The following is an 18,408-nucleotide window of genomic DNA, read 5'->3' on the forward strand; positions in this document are numbered from 1 at the left end:
AATTATGGCTTCAGAGCAAATTTCTGGTTGCTGAAAAAGATTGCCTTCTTTAAGCCATGCTTTCCTCCCATTTTTTTGACACTGAGCTTCACACAGTCAGAAGTACTGACCATTTGGTTTAGTTAGCAAAGCTTCAGTATGTATGCATAGGATTTAACAGCACATCAGTAAAACTGGCTAACTACCAAGGGGTAGAAATATTATCAACAGGGATCTCATATTCAGGTATCCTTGATTGAAACACAATGTATCTGATGCAGGTAGCATGATTATCTTTATCTCACATGTCCCAATTTATTCCGACCTAAAGTTACCTGCAATTAAAGAGAGCAAAACAAAACATATCTGTTAAGCATCACACTTAGTGAAGTGAAGTGAAGTGAAGTGAAGTGAAGTGAAGTGAAGTGAAGTGAAGTGAAGTGAAGTGAAGTGAAGTGAAGAACAGGAATGAATGTTAGAAAAATGATCAAATTACTAAGAATAAATGATCATTTACTTTAAAGAAGCTGCAAATAACTTTAAGTAGACATATTGTATGGACTATGGACTCTACAGAGAATTAAGATGCACTGGCTAGATTACTCTATGACAAAACATGAACTGAGATGCAAAATATTCATCTCGGATGATGATAAAGCGGAAGTTTGTGAGAAAATTGACTGAGCATATTTCCTTGTGATAAGAAAACATCAAGGATTGCTTCAAGTTTAGAAGAGGCACAAAATGGAAGGTCTCTCAAAAGAGTGTGGCTACTAGGTACTAGCCAAAGCAGTAATTGCAGGATTTAGCACCAATCTTATAAAATAAGACCTTAAAATCTGCTTTCATTTAGGACAGCTGAATCTGAAAGATATTGGACGGTAATCTATCTGAAGAAACAAATGCATGAAAAGATCTTCAGTAGTTCCAAGGCTGCAGCCAAAACAAGTAACTCATTCAAAGACTTACAATTTTCCTTGCTATGACCTTGAACAAGAGGTAGGTGTGACTGTGAGAGGTAAAACTCCATCTGGACATCATATGCATCACATTCAGTTTATGAACATATTTTCAATGGTTCAGAAGTTTTCTGATGGTCAAAGAAAGAAGTATCTGAGTTACATTTCCCAGAACTGGCACCAAGAGATTGCTTGGCAATAGCATGCTGACCAAAGTGCACCGACAAAATCGAACAAAAGCACCCTGACAAAATCATATAAATATTTAATGCACAGCATTAAAGATCATTAACCATCATTTATTAATTAATATCTCAATATGTAGAATAAATTGTTAAGGAACAAATAAGATCATCAATATCTCAAACTGCAGAAATATAGTAATTAATTCTAAAAAATTGTTGCATCTGTTGCATCCAATTACATCTGACCTTTGCAGTCATTTATCATGCATCTCCACGATATACTACCATCCATATTAATACAATCTTTACGAATGAGACAGCCATCACATAAAGTACCGTATTTACCGCATATGTGGGGACACGATAAAATAATTATTTTTTTTCCTGTCCCAGAACTTATGGTGAAACATTTTTTCACTTTGGTCATATGTCCCAAGACTTAAGAAACGAAATAAAGTTGTATTGCATTTGTGCTTCCCCCACCCCACTGCACGTTGCAATAAAATAGATAAATAAAACGTTGAATTGATAATAAAAAGAAAGAAACTAACCTTGTGTTGTTATCATTTATTCCTTTTATCAACATGAGCATTTAAGAATAAAATATTTCCACGAAATCCATAAGCGTAGGATTCCATACTGTAGCGTGTATCAATTATGTCCGATACCACACACCACGTTGTTCACACGAACATTGAGAAGCAATTGTGTGTGGTTGTGCTCCAAAGTTTAAACATGTTATCCGACTGAAAACTGGAGCCAACAAAATCGCAAACAAGAGGGAAATAGTCAACCGATATCTTGAAGACGCCATTCACGCATGATACGGTGTTGGGTGCAAAATAATCAAGATTGAATTATATCCAGGTCTACTGTATGACAGTATGTCGCAAATAAAAATGACCATTTGAAAACACATTCACTTAAGTGTAATGGACAATCTTTTCACCAGCTTGGGTTACAAAATTATCCTTACTATTTACCCGCAGATGTCAATGATACTTTGTATTAATTGTAACCACAGATGCCAAACACACAGAACATAGAAGCCCTGGTGGTGAATAAACACGACCGGCAGCAGTCAGTTAACTCCTTCTTTGAACCTACTGACAGGACATCAAAGACAAAAGGTGATTTTTATTACAAAGCAAGCCGATCTCAGAAGCCGACTTTGATTACTTTTTTTTTTGTTGTGGTAAAGGATATCAATACAAAGGTTATTTTATTGCAAAGCAAGCCGACATTGGAAGCTGACTGGATTTTGTGAAGTGAGCAGATTTTTTAATAATTTTTTTTGTTGTTTGTTTAATATACAAAGACGGCCGAGATATGGAAGCAAACTTGGGTTCCTTTTCAATTATATTCACGGGAATTTTGAAAATAAATTGAAACAATGGAACAAATTTTGACGCAATATAGTGCTTTGTGCACAGATGTCAATGAATTCGTAAACGAGAGGGAAATAATCAACCGATATATTGAAGACAACTGCCATTCACACATGGTACGGTGTTAGGTTCAAAATAGCCAAGAATAATTTTTATCCAGGTCTACTGTATGACAGTATCTCGCAACAAAAAAAAAATCATTACTTAAAATTCTTTTCGCCGGCACGGGTTACAAAAGTATGATTACTATTTATCCGCAAACATCAGTGCACCTTTGTAATAATTACTACAAAAAATGCCAAGCACATAGAAGCCCTGGTGGTAAATAAACACAGCTGGCAGCCAACAGTAAACTTCTTTGAACTTACCGACAGGCCATCAAAGACAAAGGTTATTTTTATCATAAAGCAAGCCGACGTCGGAAGCCAACTTTGGACTCAGAAGCCGAATTTTTTTTAAAGGATATCAATACAAAGATTATTTTATTGCAAAGCAAGCTGACCTCAGAAGCTGACTTGGATTCTTTTACGTGTGCCGATTTTTTATATTTTAGCTTCGAATAAACAAAGACGGCCGAGATATGGAAGCTAACTTAGGTTTCTTTTCACCAGTATTCACATTTTTTAAAATAAAGTGAAACAATGGAATAGTTTTTAAAGTTTACAATATAATGCTTCGTGTGCGAACATCAATGACCCAGCATCATCCTGAAGATTTGGAGCAAAATAAAATCACGTGATGAATAGATCATTTCGCCGACAATATGATCATTAACATGGATAAAACTCGTGTACTTTGATCGCATTCCTGGATGGACTGACTATAAGATGGGCGTCAAAAGTGTGAGAATTAGCAAGACTAGTGCAGATTTGAAAACATCTGACTTTTGTCCTTGCAGTTTCCGCTTTAGGAAGTGTGTTGTCTCTAACATTTTTTCACGGTACAAGAAAGCTAAACATATATTCACGTACCAAAATAATAGATTGTACGTGTGCAGGAGAAGGGTTGTATTGATGAGATGCTGCTGCAGTGGATTGAAGAGTTTTATGTCAAGTATACAGTTTTATATTTTTTAAAATAAAATTTCAGTTGGAGTGCAATTTCCGACATGTAATTTTCGAACGATTTAAATGGAGTCCCACAACTTACGACTCGAAAAAAACAATGTGTCCCAGAACATACAGTGCACAAAAAAATTACTTTTAAAATTAATTTATGGTGTCCCAACAAATACGGTGTCCCAACATATACGGTAAATACGGTATGCACTTTCTGCTTCTGTGATTCAGTTCCTTCAATGGCTGCAAATGTTTAGGCCTAAACATGTTTGTGCTATATATGAAGTTTCAGGTTTGTACAATCATCTTGGACTAATGACTCCTTAAATAATATATTGAATTCATTTTTTTCTACTTCTACTCAATGCACTTTTGTCTTTGCAGAATTTTGTTGGGGAGGGGGTGAGTGTACTCTTTTGTCTGTGTGCACTTTTGTATGTTTATTTTTGTCCTGCATGCATTTGTTGGGACACTCCACTTACCATGGCCTTGTTCTCTGAGATTCTCTGAGATATAAATTGACTACTGTATGCAACACAACAGATGGTCATGATACAGATGTAGGTAAAGTTTCATTTAAATATCTCCAAGGCCTGCACAAGCAAATGTTAAAGGACGGATAGACAGGCATGGATGGACAGAGGTATGTACAATACCATCACATAATATGACCATCACAAAATAGGTTTGTAAAAATCAGACACCAAATTTTCAAGAGCGCAACTTCAGATTCAAAATGCATATAGGGTTCATCTGAAACTGGAATGAAAAAATGAAACACAAATGTACAGGTTATATTTTGGTGGTCAAACTAATTTTAATTAATATACCTACCTACTACATTGGCATTGCTTTCCATATCCAGGACTCTAGTGTGCCAGTCCTCAGAGGGTCAGTAATTGAAAAGAACATAATCCTGTTCTGAATCCAGGATGAATGAGCCTGAATCGATACAGTCTCTTCATCCATTGTACAGGGCTTCAGAGTGATGCAGGTGGAGCAAATATTTGCAATAGTGGCAGGTAAGTATTACATAATTAACATTAATGTTATTCCCCCCCCCCATAGTACAATTTAATAGCAGTAATACATTATCTGTTACTACTGCATTGCTGATTTTAACAGTCGGAAATGGGGGCCAGGTCATTGATTGCTCTAAAGCACTTGCCTTTACCAATCACTGCCATCTCATCTCTATCCTCATGGTTTTGAGTCTCTGGCTTGACCGATGAGGATATGTGAGAAAGCTTGCCAATAGCTTCCCGTGGGTCAGTGGTTCTTCCCAGTGCTTTTCAGGTTCTTCTATCAGTCCTGTATAGCCTTTCATGTGCTGGAAAATGGTGTTAAACCCACAATAACAACAACAACAAGTTAGAAGGGAATTAGATGGCCTTGTTGAATCTGGTATAGAAAACAACTGTAATTACTTTTATAGTAGGAGTGTTCACCACTGTAAGCTGCTAGAACATTGGGTCACATGTTGTGTCATTACTACAGGGTCCATTGATAAAATGCGTTCACTCTGATGATTGAAGGTAAAAGGAAGAGAAAGTAAAGGAATAATTCAAACAGGCTCTAGATGAAGCAACAGCTCTAACTTAGTGGGCTTTATTTCTCATGAAACAAATGGATTCATAAGAACTCTTGACAGTGAGGACAATCCACCTACCCTTAAGAGGTAGAAGAGATGCTTCTGACCCTTCCTTCTCCCTTTAGAGGAAGCTAAATAAAACCCTAAGGCCCTAAATGGGCAAAGAAACCCATCTTGATCATCCCTAACACTGATACAACTGAAACTGGGGCTCTCAACAGAAAGTGGTGTTACTGAAGGCAGCTTATTCTTAGCCAGAAACCCAGGATGACAAGAAGAGAAACCAAATTATATTAACCACTGAAACAACCCTTTTCCACTGACAAGTACCTCTTTGCCTCCTGAGGTACACTACTATGGCATGCACTGTGAGCACCATCAGAGAGTGACTCCTTAGAAGGTTGACAGGCCCCTTTTGGGCTAGAACACTGCCCACAATTCCAAACTGTTTATGTGCAGGCTCACTTCTTTCTGGAACCATGATTCCTAAGGAACTATGCCCTTGGGCTCAAAGGGAGTGCCCCAACCCAAAAATAACATGTCAGTGTAAAGAAAGCAGCGGGGACAGATGTAATGAATTGGGACACCAACTCAGGTGGTGGTGGAAATCAGAGTCCAGGGGAATCCCAGCAGATTGAGTTCACTAGAAGCAGGAAATGGAAAGGACACAACTAAAGTGTCCCTATGGGGACTAAGTCAGCTAGAGAGCCCAGAGACTCAATAGTGAAAAGTAAAGATGGGCCAACAACAAGGTCTTGCCCAGAAGACACATTAAGAAAGTCAGGATCTTGTCAACCCTATGCAGAGGAACCTGGACTCTGCCAAAGTTTCTATAGAAATTCATCCCCACATATAAAATGTCCTGAGAAGGGATGAGATCCAATTTGTCTAAGCTTTAAACAAGCTCGAGACAGGTCACTGAGGACCAACAAAGGGAGGAGTCCTTCAGAAGGGAATCTCTGAGGATAATGTGCACCAACAAGTCATTGAAATACTGGAGGATGGGAATCCATAGGAAAGGGTTCTCCAGTGGGTTACAATAACCCCCACACACTGGTAAAAACTCTGTGTGTGGAAACATGTCTGAATGGAAGAGCTAGAAATTGGAAATCTTTTGGTCTGGCAAAACTGAGATATTTTCTGTGGGAAGGAAAGATATGCATCTTGAAGACTGATGGTGTCCATCGAGTCTGAAGGCCTTAGTCAAAGCAGTTGTCTCTACCTTGAAGTGTTCCTCCCTAAGAAGTTTGTTTAGGGTGGAAGGGACGATCACGAGTCAAAACTTTTCACCCATCTTTGAGACGAGAAAAGTCCAGGAATGAAGAACTGCAGTCTTGTCATTTGCTACTGTCTCCACTGGCCTGCCTGAAAAACTTGGGAGAATGTCCCACAAGGTAATCAGGATATGCTCACTTCTTGGCCTGTTTTGACAGGCCTAGAGCAACTGCCAGGGACCTGTGTTGCAAGTTCATCAAATTATGTGATACCACAGATGGGATGAAGCCTCCAAAGACCATCTCCATTTCTGGATGTGCAGACTTTAAAAAGGTTTTTGCTTTTTTCCAGTGAGACTTTCAGTGTCTGCAAGGCAGCATCGCTGCAGAGGTGAAGAAGCTCTGCAGAAAGCATCATCAACATAGCACATGATGCAACATCTCTGCTACATCCACCTGTAAATGCTGAAGTGCAGCTGGAGACACTGATTCTTCCCTTAAGAGACTGAAGCGGGGTGTTGAAAAGAGATCTGGGAATGGAGGAGATTGTTCACTGAGAAAAAGCAGAAGAAGGACTCTTTTTCCTCGCCCTGTATTTGTGGTGACTTTCTGCCAAGTCCTACACCTAATCAGACCAAAGATAACTGGACAGCTGTCTGAGTGTGCACACACCTGGGGTCTTCCTGGAGCCAAATCTGACCACACCCTGTGAACTTAGAAATTCTGAAAGATAAAAACTCATGCAAAAAACAAGATCTGGAACCCAAAAAGGTTTATACAATGCTTACTCTAGCACCGGATGAAGGAGAGGATACAATTTAACTGAATGCTTGCTATGGAAGATGCCACAAAACCCACTAACACTGACAAAATGAACCCATATAATACTCAAATAAAGCATGGACTGAGATAACACATAATCTATACAAAAAGTGAAATGCCAAAAAGGTAAATTTTGATAAGCGATAAAGCACACCACACAAGTAATACGCATGTTGTCCAAGGATAAAAGAGGATGGTATTGTGTATGTTTGTTATGACTAAGAAGTCAGACTGGGTTCATGTTCTTTTCAATTCTGGCATTCCAATAATAACTGGAGGAAGGAAAAATTAATTTGGACTGGGGACCAGAGTACTGGAAATGGAAAGCAATGTAATTGTACCAGATACTGTATTAATGATATTAAATCAAAACTTATAAAAAAGAATATAGCTTTTAAAACAACATAAAAAGTGACAATTTATAAGCATTTTGTGATAAAAACAAGGGAATTGTAATTTCTGCTATCAGTAACATGAAAATACATCTGATTTGTGAGAAACTTTTCTTACAAAATTCAGCAAGTATCGTTATCCAACACAGACCCTGATACGGTAATGCTGAAAATTCCAATGTTTGCTTGAAACTATAAATATAACAAGCAGCACAGACTCCAATCCACACATGTACTATGTGAAGATATATCTAGGGTCCACATGTACACTGCTCACAAATGACAGTACAATGTACATGAATGTCCACTTTAAATTCACTTAACTCCACACACTTTTAATCTGGGTCTACATTACACTGCTTAAAGCTGACTACATTAAACACAAGCATCCACTGTAAACTTGTTTAACAACACATACTTTTACCTTACCTTTTCTTTTCTTTCCTTAACACACTTCTGGACTGTCATTTTAATGTCACCCTGGCACTCTATCAATGCGTCCATGGCTTCCAGGCTGGAAAGTTTCCCAATGTCATTCTGTTGTGATTCAGCTCCTGCAGCAGCTACTATAGCAACCACTTCATCCACCCAATTCTGCCACTTCTTCTTCAGCCACTCCATAGGAGTCAGTTTCTCCTCAACACTCATGGTCAGGGCAACGGGTACAACTTCAATGCCAAAGCCGGCCTGCTCTGCATACTGGTAGATAAAATGATAAACCATATATTCCTTTGTCTTCTTTGCTTTGCAAACAATGTTTTCCACCCATTTCTCTTTTCTGTCAAATGAAGGCATTAGTGTGCTAAGATTTCTATACTAGGTCTCTGTTAACAAAAAAATTGCTGCTCCATAGCAAAATTGTTGAAACAGAGAACCAAATGATTTATAATACACATACCCAATCTGGAGGTGAACAAGTTCAATCACAGTCATTGGCATTTTATTTTCATGCCATCAATTCATGGTATGTAGTGGCAATGAAATCTAGGAACTTTATTACCCCTCTAAATAAAGTGAATTCAAATTTCACACTTATCAACATTTTATACAAAGCAATTATTTTAATTTGCAAATGGGCATAAATATATTATGCACAATGACTTTTCTTTCTGACAAGCAATCTAACTCCTTCTAAGAGCTATTCCCTAATTAAGAGACAAAAAAGATGGCTCAAGCATATATTAATGAGCACTTTAAGTTTCCAAGCAGATCTCAATTTTGCCATAGAAAAATTGACATGTTTGATTACTGGGTGTATTAGAAAAGAAATGAAATTTGCAATTTCCCATTCTCTTATTAAACTTCAGTCTTTACCCACCAAATAATAATTATTATCTTTAATACTGTAACTCATTCTCAGAAAATAATAACTGTTTTTTTTAAGCTAAATGGAGAAAGTTATCTTCCACTAAAAATAATTCCTGGCATCATTTATATAACCTCATAAATATGTTACACTCAAGGAAAAATCAGTTGAAAACAAGCAAAATTTGCACTGAATGATGTCACAAGCTTTTCACTGGAAGCAGATTAACATAGTTTTGAAGCGGAAAGAGTTAGATGACAATGGTGATCTAGTAAATAAGATAAGGAAGTGCTGCAAATGATGAGAACTCTAAAAATTAAACCCAGGCGAAACTTTGTCACTACGAAGCTGCATAATAAAATCTGGTTCAAACATTTAGCGACCATAACTCCAATAAACAATGACACACAAAGCTCATAATCAATTTTGCTTAACTGATATTAATTTAGAGCTGCATATACAATTTTCTTGAAACCCAAGAATTGATAAGTAACCAAAAAGGGTCGCTCCAATGATCAGGGGCACAACTCTGCTAAATGATGATAGAGGAAACAATGACTAAAAGGCAAAAGGCTCATCTGGTTGAGATTTTTCTCAGAGTCAAATACAGGAGTAGCTGGCCAGGAAATTGTTGTCAGTGAGATGTTTATTGGAGAGAATTCTTGCAATATTACCAAATTAATTGTGTCATAGTTTCTCTTCTTTCATCTTCATCCCTATATTTTGTCAAATCTGCATCATTTATGCCACAATGCTTTCAGCTGAAGTTTAGTCTAATTCTTGAACGGATTTTTTTAGATAAACTTATAAATGTGAAAGAACTTCATGCCAGGATGCATTCTGTCAAATTGGTAAAATTCTCTTGAGTGATGTTTGAGAAGTCATTTCAAGTTTTGCATATTTTAATTAATGACAGCCATATCGAATAGCAGATCAACCTCATTTATACAAATGTCTAAGGCCTTAATGCAAGGATGTTTTTCAACTCTAGCTGTTTTCTGTGTTGAGTGACTTTTGAGATAAAGGTGTTGAAAGGTTTTTGTTTTCTTATGGATATATTTGTGGAAACCAGCATCATTTGTTAAAATTGAGAAGGCCATCATGCCACCGTGATTTGTCAAATTTGCATCCAGTTCTGTTTAGTGGTATTCGAGAAGTAACATCATTATGTTTTTAACTTTGGTATCTATATCTTATTGATATCATTTGTAACAAACTGAACGTACTTAATGTCAGGATCCTTGTCAAATTTGATCAAATTCTGTTGATAAGTTTTAAGATGTAGTTTAAAGGTTTTATATTTTATTTTGGTGGTAAATTGGCATGATATACAAAGCCCCTCATGCTATGATATTTTCTGTCAAATCTGGTAAAGTTCCTTTCAGTAGTTGCTAAGAAGTCATTAAATGGTGTCTCATTTGTTTCAGTAATGGTGGCCAAATCTAACATAAGGTCAGCATGATTTGTGCAAACTGAAATGGCTTTCGAGCTAAAAATTAAACTAAGCCTTGAAGTTCAACATCAAATTGGTTTTAATCTAATGTAAATTAAGGAAGTTACTGCTGCAGAAAGAAAAGTAGGCACAGTGTGACAATCCGGGACCATAACTCTGCTAAAAGATGATGTTGCATACTGACCATGTATCTAAGTAATACTGACAATCAAACTCAGCAAAAGTTTTAACAATATCAACCTGCCTACTAAATTAAAATTCAAAGAGGAAGTCATTGTGCAGAAATGAAAATCAGAGGGTCTGACAATCGGGGCAATAACTCTACTACATGATGGCAAAATGCTTACAAATGAAATATGAAGACTCATCAATATCAAACTGCATACCAATTTTGATTACAATCTGCTAAGAATTAAGAGACTTACTGTGCAGAAATTACAATGTGACAGAAATATGGGAAGAAGGAAGGAAGGCACAATTTAACATCCCCATTTTCTATGGCAAGCAAGAGACAACCAGACACAACTGAAAATTCATCCATCAAATTAATTTTGTTTATTGAAATAAATAATCACCTGAAAATGCTGATCACATTTGGTAATTTTACAACTTCTACCACCGATACAGCACACATTGAAATCGGGTATCCTGACATTCTTAAGGCCCTTCCCAATTTTTTCCCCAAAAATTAATGTTGGTAATGTAATTGTGAAATATTTACATAAAAATATTTAAAGGAGATACAACAGAAAATGTATCATTTTTGGTTCCAGATATGTTATTTGATTAGTGTTAGTTTTATCCTTCAATAAGTAACTGGTTTCTAATTGATAAAAAACACATTTAAAACAATTATACTACAGAATTTCATACAAAAACAGTACTTTATTTCACTCTACTGTTTTTCAAGATTTTTTTTATTAACAACATACTGATTGAAAATACATAACACCTAATTAATGTTCATGTCTGGTAAAGATAGATGGTGATGTTTCATTAGATTAGGTCCCCAAATAAGTCTTGAAGGACGATAATAAAAGTTCAATGTTGTTTATTGTATCTTTTTTTCTTAATTATAGCATATGGTTGATATATTTTGTTCCAAATTTATCATGTGGTGACTCACATGTCACTAACCAATTGGTGTTGAGAAATTGATTTATTGTGTATAGTAGTAAAGGGGGAAGTATCCAATAATAGAGTTTTCAAAAGTCACAGATAGATGCTTTCACACCCCTTTTGTCTACTTTGTGACAATAGCGTGTTTAAACAATTAAGAAAACAATAACCAAGCAAGCTAAGTTGGCAAAACCTCTCTTGGTTATCCAACAAAGAAACAATATGTAGAGTGGACCTGATCACCTCTGAATTAAACTTCGCTGCTTACAATTTGTTAACTAGACCTAAGGACCCTTTTTTAAAATTTTACCTCATTAAGCTGTTTATCAGGCAATTCCATGAATAACCAAATTCATTGACAAGTTGATAAAATTACATCTGAGAACTCCTATGAACAATGTTAGACTGATCAAACTATGTGCCAGTCAAAAACATTGTTAGACTGACCAAACTATGCACCAGTCAAAAACAATGTTAGACTGATCAAACTATGTGCCAGTCAAAAACAGTGTTAGACTGATCAAACTATGTGCCAGCCAAAAACAATGTTAGACTGATCAAACTATGTGCCAGTCAAAAACAATTTTAGACTGATCAAACTATGTACCAGTCAATACCTTTAATCTGCTGGGCATGTCTAGCAAATACAAGAATTTCAGTATCTATGACCTAAACCATTTATTGATGGATGCAATCACCAAGACCTTTTTATGTATTTGAAATTGTCTGTACTTATTTCTGAAGCTTAAACAACATAAAAAAAGTTAAAACTGATGATCAGAAGAAATTAATCTTGATGACATTTATCATTCCATTATTATTTTCAATTTGAAAGCAAGAGGCCCAATTATGCTTGATATACTCACTTGCTTACCTAACTTAGCAGCTGACAATGTCTCTAAGCTGGCACATGAAATACTGTATGAACCTAACTCTATGTAAACTATCTATAAACTTTTATATGATATTGAATTTACCTATTTTACTACAGACAGAAAAAAAATTTTGCTCAGAGTAGAACTCATTCACAATATTAGTGATACAAATCAATTTACCATTTTTATTGAAATTGGATGAGAAATATTGCCCCTGGGGAGGTAACAAGCTCAATCAATCTGATAAAAGATCCCCGCATTAATACGCACAAATCTATGTAATTACAAAACCTATCTAAATCAAGTTTAGATAAATCGAAATGAATTTTTTTCTCCAGAGTGCTCATTTTATCAGTGAAGCAAAAACAAAATGCACACATAATGCAAAATGAATGCAAAAAAATGATGAATGTACTTGGAAGGGATAGGGTGTGCAAATGCAGAAAGGTAAATGATAAATAAGCACTGAAATGTGAAGCCATTGGAAGGTCAGATTCTTTACACTGACAGACAATTTACTTCATCCCCTTACAAACGGTGACACTTATTTTGTAAAGACTGATAAAACTGCTAGTGATGTAACAACATTATCACTAGTGGCTGTATCAGTACAATCTTTATTAGAAAAAAAGCATACAAATAAGAAATAGAATTTACTGACAAATACTCTACAACTGTATTTTTACACTTGATACCGCTGCAGTTATATTTTATAGACAACATTATGCATATGCTAGTCCATTAATGTGCACTTTTAATAAGACAGAATATGAAAGATATAGTTATCTCCCTTTCGGATATTAAAAATTGGAAAACCCAAATTTGATAATGCATGTTTTTCATATCATTCCCAAGAAGTGAAAATGAAAGGATATGATGGATCAAAGCAATTGACCTGGCCTGGCCTGGCGTGGCCTAGACAGGTATCAAACTTGTGACTTTCGCATTACAAGTACAATGCTCGACTGAGTTACTGGGTCTCCCCAAAATCAGATTTAAACATGTCCTTTAGACTCATATCTAAAGTTATCAGAGATAGGTACATCATAAAAGACCACCAGCATTACCAACTTCTCCAATGAGACTCAGAGGAACCTGTGTTGAGAAACTTAAGTTATGTGAATCAGCAATCAGGTAACACAACTCTTTTGAACAATGAAGTGCAATGCAAGAAATCCAATTTGCATATGACATCATCAGTATAAAGGTGGATTAAAAATCTCTCTGAAATCCAACATTACTTAATAAAGTTATGCTGAAGAAGAAAAACGAGGAACAATAAAAGGCAACATCTCTTCAAAATGACAAAGGAAATAAATTTATTCAAGGTCTTATCAGAATGAACATGTATACGAACATTAGTTGAAATCCAACACATTTTGGTAGAGTTTCACTGTGGAAACCAGTCAGAAGGATGGTAATCAGGTGACATAACTTCAGTAAACGATGGCATGCAATGCTGGATGCTGGAGTCATTTGAGGTCTCATCAATACAGAGTGCAGTCAAAATTTGTTTAAAGTTAAACAATCTTTGAGAAAGTTAAGTCACAGATAGAAAGTGGATAAGCAATCAGAAGCCACAACATACTGGAAATAAACATTGTTGAGGTTTGATCAAAATCAAATTGCACACCTAATGGTTAAAATCCAAAAGTCCTGATAGAAGTTATCTTGTGGAAACCAAGTTATTGATGGACAGATGGGCATATAAACAATATTTTTTTTGCCAACTCTGTCAAGCATGTCCCTAACAAGCTCTGCCAAGCAGTTGCAACATCACCACATTAATATATTTGAACAGTGCTCACTGTCCAACATCTTAATAATATCATCTTCTATTCCAATTGTGATCAAAACTGAATCAGAAATATGATCTCCACAGAGGCAACAAGCTACATGATCATCTCATTAATATGTATGGATCTCACTCTTTATTGAACCTGTCCAAAATTTTGGTCACATTAACCTATATACCAAGTATAATCAAAATCTGATCACAACTAGTAATACAAAGCACCTGCTAACCAACATATGAAAAATGACAAATGCAAGGACATGATATAATTATACTTGGCTCAATGGACAGGTGCGCTAAAACATTTTTATTCTTTAAAAACATGAAATTCAAGACAAATTTCAAACATTATTTTGGCAATATGCAATTGTCATTATTCTACATCTTTACCTTCATCAAAGATACCATGTCTCTCCCATCCACTGTGTTCTGTTCTATGCATCGCTTAAGGTTAATTTTCTCAATTGTTTCTGCAAAGTTTTCTGGAGCCTGGTTGCGTCTGATTGCTAATGATGTAGGCTCAATAGACCCTTGACTGGGAGGAGTCCCTTGGTGTTGTGAAATTTCTAAGAACCCTGGGGAGGACAAGGAAGGAATGTATGATGAATTTGGCACATGAACTGTGGGGCCACTGCTGGCTGCAGCCACAGTGTTAACATTGACTCCTCCTGTGGGATTTTCCAGGCTGCTGGGGGCAGAGCAGTAGTTCTCATTACTACTTAAGCTACTGTTTGGTGAGATGTTTTCTTTTTTTACAACTTCCAGTAATCCTGTAAAGCAAATATTATACATTATTGCAATTTGCCAAAGCTGATACATGTTTCTTCACGCTGCATGGTCACCTAACATACTGAACACAAAATCTGAAAGTTGGACTTAGCAACAGCTTTGAAGATACAGTTTTTAGTGTACAGAGGCTAAACTGCAAAATTTCAGAAGGAGCTTACCTTTTTATTTGATCTACATACAATTTTTGTACAGTTGTCAAAAGATGGTCTCTAAGTTTCACATCCAATGTCCTAGTTCAATATTTTTGCTCAGTGCTTTATGACTATGTTGCCACACCAGGCCATACCATATCTGGATACAATAATATTCATGAACATTAGTATTAGCTTGAGAACCAAATCAACTGAAGGTAATTTTATTTAGGAAACAGCATTTTTGATTGGTTAATGATGCAACTAAAACTCAAACCTGTGCTCAAAATTTGTATATTTCCTAGTCTCCATGTCACAAAATTATTTGAGCAGCAAAACTTAACTTGTGCTCGGAGTTTTGTAACCATAGGGTCTGATCAAAGTGATCTATCAAGAACAGTTGCATATCAATTTGGATACTGAAATATAGGTCACAGTGACCTAATTGTAATTGATGGGTGTATCACCAATCATAACTCATCTAAATATCAGCTTTTGTAGCGCTACAAGCAATGGGGCCTAAGAAAATATTCTAAATGCAAACCCTAATATGTGTGTTGATGCTAGACAGATGGACATCACCATTCTATAAGCCTGGATTACTCTGCAATTGTCCAAAAGAAGAATGCATTCACAGTATTTGTGTTTGTAACCTACATATAGCACTTACTTCTTCCAAAAGGCAGCAGTCCTAATGGTAAAATAAAACCTTAAAAAATTTGAAAAATTAAGTGAAATCAGGTACGCTCTATGCATATATAAAAGATATCCATCAAATTTGTATTCTTCAAGAGCCAGTGGTTTCTGCATGCTAATGATCTTTTACACAGCAAAAAGCCGAAGTCTAAAGATAACACAAACAAAAAAAAACATTAAAAAATGTTTTTAAAAAACATTCAGTGACACAGTAATCTAATCAGGTCATCAACAGTTGCATAAAACATGCAACCAAGGTCCCTATATTATTTTTTTGTTAATATACACTGGATTTGTATGCTTTTTTTCTTGTCATCAACATGTAATACCTAACATACAAGTTCACTTAAAAAAATAAAATACCTGTGGAATGGGATGGACTACATTTAATGAAAATTATACAAGAATTCAGATTGAAAACATTTTTCTGTTGCATAAATGGAAGTGATTATTTAAGTCATTTTTCTGTGATCTACAATGACATCATACTTGCAACAGTAATATAAACACAAATTATTGACATCAAATGACTGAACAAAAAATGTATTAAATTTAAAGATAATATGTAGTATAGATATGGAACCTACTAGATTGTGGGTGACTGACAGCTGGAGACTGTGTCGTTGCTTTTCCTTGTAACTCCTGATACCTTCTTTGAGCTTCTTTCTTTTCTAGGTATACCTGAAAGTATCCCAAGTTTGGTACAAAACTGTGCTTACAAATCTAACAATAACAAGTTCTTCCTTCTGTACTTATAAGCTTTCACAAGAGCAAAGTTTGAAGAAAAGAGATTTTATGTCTGATCTTGCTTGACTTTTCTAAAATAACACCTGAAAATATTGGGATTCAATCATTTTGTTTCTATCCATACAAGCAGCAATTTGCAAACAATCCAATAGATGCCTGCATTTACTTTATTTCAAAAGTTTTTCTCACAAAATGCACCATAAATTTAAAAATTAAAATTTTCAAATGTATCCAAACTGCATTGGCAGATCTGGGTCTGTGCAGTTTTGGTTGGAGTAATCAGGAGAACAAACAAGATAGATCCTGATCTGCAGTTCATTATGCTATGGCAGATCAAAATCTTTATTGTTGCAGTTTGACTCTACTTATAAGTGAGTATATATGGTAACATTCAAGTGACTGCCAGTATGACTGTTCAGAATAAATTCCACCTTAATTACTTTGACTAGTCACTATAGCAGAGGATGTGCATCAAAAGCATGCAGCCCACCCATCTTATTCCTATACTCATTGACATGTGCAATACACAGTTAACCTGTTCAGGTCAACGTAGCACAATATACAATGTATAGTCATTAATATGGAAAGTATACCACAGCATAAAGATGTTTAGTCCTAATTCCAAATGCACCAGTCACAGCAGCCATCTGTGTAGACTAGGATGTATACAAGATTTCAAATGTTGGGGTTTTGTGTTGGTTTTAATAGCACTTAGAATACATTACCGGCTATAGTGTGCCAAGGAAATGGGAGCTAAGTGCCTCTCCCAATGATACAATGAGGCAGCCTAGCTGTGCTGGCCTGGGTGGGTATCAAACCTACAACCCTTGGATTACAAGTCCAAACACAACCAACTGAGCTACCACAGCTCCAAACCTGTGGTCATAAACAAAACACAAATACATGGCCTATGTTAGAGAAACATAAAATGACAGTTATGGTAGCCTTCCTTGGTTGTAATTAACAATCTACATCATTTGAACATAAACAACCAATAAAAAGAACTTTAAACACACATTTCATGATTCTGAGTAGGATAGTATACATACAGTATCCTAAAACTCATGTGGGTTAACAGAGATGTGTCCTCACAAGGATGCATTTCATCATCAACTGCATGGTTCTTGCAGATGGATGGATGTATGTATGTATGTACACATGTATGTATGTATGTATGTATGTATGTGTGTATGTGTGTATGTATGTATGTATGTACGGATGGATGGATGGATGGATGGATGGATGCAGGCATGCATGCATGCCACCAGAGCAGTCCACATATACACATGAATGCATGCATGTATGCAGATCGCTCTGGAGGCCTAAGTGGTTAGTGTCCACCTTGGATGTTAGAGGTCATGGGTTTGAACCCCTGCCAAGTCATACCAAAGACTTATAAAAATTATACTAGCAGCTGAATTGCTTAGCGCTCAGTATTAAGAGGTTAGTGTTAGGAATTGTTGGCCTGTGTCAGGATAATGTGTTGGGATATGATGCTACATGTCTGTGACATGACGCCCCAGTGCTAGACATCATTATAAACTGCCACAATGCAGACATCATATTCATATGACTATAAAACTGTTAAAGCTACATTAAAAATCAAAATCACACACACATTGTCCATTAGTAGAGATATTAAAACTGACGACTAATTTTGCACCCTTGAAATGGTAATCATTGTTTACAAGCAACAAATTTTTTGTGGTATACAAATAGTGCAAGCTATTCCCTAATGACATAAATATTTCATGAAATATGTTGCAAGTCAAAGCATCATCCATGCCAATGATCCACCATCTCTGTTTTGCACCTATTCTCCCCCAAAATGAGAAAAATAATGTATCATATGCATTGGCATGAGATAGGAAAATCCCACACCAGTACAACTGATGGATCGTTGGCATAG

General features: G+C 36.0%; 1 protein-coding gene across 4 annotated transcripts in view; it reads right to left on the bottom strand.

The window, feature by feature from the left end:
- LOC149779829 (uncharacterized) overlaps window positions 1–18,408 on the bottom strand; it is a 102,851-nt gene that overhangs the window by 44,124 nt on the left and 40,319 nt on the right. For 3 of the 4 annotated variants that reach the window (XR_016414939.1, XM_089936497.1, XM_089936496.1), the window contains exons 11-13: window positions 16,340–16,433; window positions 14,527–14,906; window positions 8,018–8,287 (exon numbers count right to left, since the gene is read on the bottom strand). Coding sequence is in view for 3 of the 4 variants with exons in the window: in XM_089936497.1 (XP_089792623.1) it covers window positions 8,018–8,287; window positions 14,527–14,906; window positions 16,340–16,433 (744 nt within the window). In the remaining variant the exon portion in view is untranslated. The remainder of the gene's footprint in view (window positions 1–8,017; window positions 8,288–14,526; window positions 14,907–16,339; window positions 16,434–18,408) is intronic. The other variant, XM_089936498.1, reaches the window with a different exon arrangement.

Source organism: Sinohyriopsis cumingii, chromosome 16 (assembly GCF_028554795.1).
Source record: "Sinohyriopsis cumingii isolate HCF-2022 chromosome 16, ASM2855479v2, whole genome shotgun sequence".
Classification (NCBI taxonomy): Eukaryota; Metazoa; Mollusca; class Bivalvia; order Unionida; family Unionidae; genus Sinohyriopsis; species Sinohyriopsis cumingii.